The sequence below is a fragment of the Terrapene carolina genome, unplaced genomic scaffold (assembly GCF_002925995.2).
Source record: "Terrapene carolina triunguis isolate 2854851 unplaced genomic scaffold, T_m_triunguis-2.0 Scaffold58, whole genome shotgun sequence".
Taxonomy (NCBI): domain Eukaryota; kingdom Metazoa; phylum Chordata; order Testudines; family Emydidae; genus Terrapene; species Terrapene triunguis.
This window is the reverse complement of record NW_020664409.1, coordinates 28,032,757-28,035,793: the sequence shown is the minus strand read 5'-3', so window position 1 is coordinate 28,035,793 and position 3,037 is coordinate 28,032,757. Positions and strand designations below refer to the sequence as shown.

At 49.9% G+C, this 3,037-nt stretch overlaps 1 protein-coding gene across 4 annotated transcripts in view; it reads right to left on the bottom strand.

Annotated features, from left to right (window-relative positions):
- The window catches only part of PPP4R1 (protein phosphatase 4 regulatory subunit 1), an 83,885-nt gene extending 81,143 nt beyond the window's left edge, over positions 1 to 2,742 (bottom strand). For 2 of the 4 annotated variants that reach the window (XM_026661073.2, XM_026661088.2), the window contains exons 1-2: positions 2,552 to 2,742; positions 2,260 to 2,304 (exon numbers count right to left, since the gene is read on the bottom strand). In XM_026661073.2, coding sequence (XP_026516858.1) covers positions 2,260 to 2,304; positions 2,552 to 2,558 — 52 coding nt within the window. In that variant the 5' untranslated portion in view covers positions 2,559 to 2,742. Of the gene's footprint in view, positions 1 to 2,100; positions 2,147 to 2,259; positions 2,305 to 2,551 lie in introns of those variants that run through there. The other 2 variants (XM_026661106.2, XM_026661080.2) reach the window with 2 other exon arrangements.
- Between the last annotated feature and the right edge of the window lie 295 nt (positions 2,743 to 3,037).

The following is a 3,037-nucleotide window of genomic DNA, read 5'->3' as shown; positions in this document are numbered from 1 at the left end:
AAAGCTTATGCTCCCAATACTTCTGTTAGTCTTAAAGGTGCCACAGGACCCTCTATTACAACTACTGAAACCTACAGAAGTTAGAATTGTAAAAGACCTTTAAAATAATCTAATCTAGTCCACCTGACAATACAGAATTGTTTCCTATGTTATGTTGTATTATCTGGTTTAATCCAGTTTCTTGGTTCTTCTCTACAAATAACTTCGGTGCTCTCTGATACATCAGAACCTCCCTCTTTCCCAGTAAGGTCTTGAATAATTTTATTAATTGTCTGAATACTTCATTCAGATTTCTAGGACAGCTCTTGTCTGATCTTTGATTCTTATATCCCCAAGAGTTCTGATACTGTTATTTCTTCCTTTTTAAGGCAAGTCCATGATTTTTCATCTACCTTTGGAAGCATCAGGGTAAATATTCAAAGTGTGTGTGGTGTGTGAAAGTATATCAATATTCTCCTCTAGCTACCTCTTAAAAGACCTACAATCTCTTTTATCCAACTTTAAAAATGCAACTTTCTTGACTGCAAAGACAAAAGGGAAAAGTAATACGTTACATCATTAAAAAAATTCCTTAACTATTCACAAAAGTATCCCACACAGATTAAAGGGACATCAATCTGATATCTAGTAATGTTAAATTTAAAAAAATAGTTTGTAATAGTTTTTAAGCCTTACAAGAGAGACTCTCTCTTGAAAAGTAGTTTACTATGAAAAAGCAGAAAGAACACAGGACAAAATGCTGATATATTGTGTTACAATTGCTGCAGGGTAATATTTGTGTAAAACTGAAATTCTACTTGACCGTTGAAAAATAATTTAATAGAAACATTTCCACTGGTTTTAGATTTCTTAAAAGCTTATTTTCACTGATTTAGGGACCCAATCCTGAAAGCTGCTCCTTCTGGGCAGGCTCCTGTGTCTATATGGACTTTACTGAAGTCAATGGGTCTACCCACAAAGCAGGTTGCAGGATTGAGACCTAAATCTGAAGGACTTGTTAACCATATAACATGCTAAGTATTCTTTCGTCCCCACCTTAAAATTAACTTGGTTTTAATGTTTCCAGCTCTACTCTTTAACCAGAGTTTTCTAATAGTCATGTCCCAATAGTACTTTCTTACTGTAGATTACTTTTTACATTCTATAGTTCACATGTGCTGAAGACACAACTATTATCAGAGACTTCACCTCACTGCATTTATTATTGTTTTAAACAGAAACGAAGCATACATCCTGTTACTAATGCTGAATTGCACACTGAGGCTTCTTTTATAGTACTACAACACAAGATTAATTCTTTTTCAAACACTAAGATCTTTCCCATCCCTTCCCGGGAGGAAGAAGATTCAAGAAAGAAATGCATGGAAGTTAGTTCATTTTCCATGTCTCATATGCAACACCACCACTTAAACAAACTTTTCTAACGCTGCCTTTTATGTGTCTCCTAGGCCCCTTATAGAAAGGCCCTCAATTTCAATACAGCATCAGTCCTCAGAAATTCGGTTTCTACAGAGCTACAGCCCATCACATAAAGGTACACTCAAATTCATCACTAAGATATGTACTGAACACAAAAGCCTAAAAAGCTTAAAATTTAGCCATCCAATTTCTATGACACATCAAATCAACTGTATAACAGCCAAGTACATAGCACGACAAACAACCAAGCGACCTTAAAACAAGTGGAAAACGCAACCTGCCTGCAAGTATTTTCTTAAAATAACCTGCCTTTGAGATTATTACATGACACACCAAGGAACCTCAGGCGGCGGCAGCAGCAGCTACCAACTACTGCACTCCCCACCACTCATCAGCTCCTGCTTGTCCCCGTTCCCCCCTTCCCTACCTCCACGCAGACATTATTAGAGGAAAACTTTGGCCGGCCAGCCACACACACGTGTAGGGACGAAGCAGGAGCAGCTGAGCATGGCCACCTCCTCCTTCTCCCACAATGCAACGTGGGCTTTCACATTTTAAGCTATTTCCTCTCAGGATCAAGCCCAAGAAGCCAAAAACCCACCGCAAAAAAGCTCCCCGGACCCCAGGATGCGGTGCCACCCCCGGGGCAGACACTCGCTCCCTACCCCCCTTTGCACCCACGTTTCATTCAAGGCCTCGACATGCCCGGAGCTTCCGGCTGCGGCGAGTGCGATGGAACCGCCCCTGGGCTCGCCGCCCCTCAGCCCAGCCCAGCCCCGCCGCCCGCCCGGCCGGGGAGGCGCAGCCCCTGTGTGGGGCGAGGGAGCCGGCGGTACTCACACGCGTCGATCTCCTCCGGCAGGTCCTCCTGGAGCAGCGACAGATCTAGGGGGGAAGACACAATGAGACGCACCCGCAGCCTCGACGCGCCCCCCGGCCCCCTCCGCCCTCCATGTGCAGGGGGGGCCCGCGCGTCGCCCCACAGCCGCCCCCTCCCCGCACGCACAGGGGCCGCTCCCCGTGGCAGGCGGAGCTGGGGGGGCGCTGCCCGTGCCCGGGCATAGCTGGCGGTGTGGAGGGAGAGGGCGGTGCCAGGGCCTCCCCGGCGCGCGGGAGGGCGGTTGGTACCTACCCGCCATCTTGCCGTAGGCCCCCCACCCGGTGCTACATGGAAGCCGCCGCCGCGACAGGAGGAGGGGAGGCCCCGTACGGTCCGGACCCAACGGCGGCGTCTCCTAGTGTCCCCGAGAGAGACTCGCAGGCAGCGAGCGAGGGAGGGGTCTGAGCCGGACACGCCGCTCCCGCCTCCGCCAGGGAGAGTCACACAAGCGCGGGCCTCCCCGCCCCTCGCTCCTGACTGACTCACGGAGCCGCCTCCAGGGCAGCGGCCGGGGACCCGCCCGGCCCTACAGGGGGCAGCCAGGGCACGCACCCTGCTCCGGCACTGCCCACCTGGCGCGGGGAGTAGTTCACACTTGGCCCTGGCTCTGCACTTCCTCTCCAGACCAACGCCGCCTGGCCCGGGCACTGCGCCCTGGCACTTCCTTCCCACAACCCCGCACGCTGGGCCCTGGCACTTCCCCAACCCCGCACACTGCCCCTGCCCTGGCACTTCCTT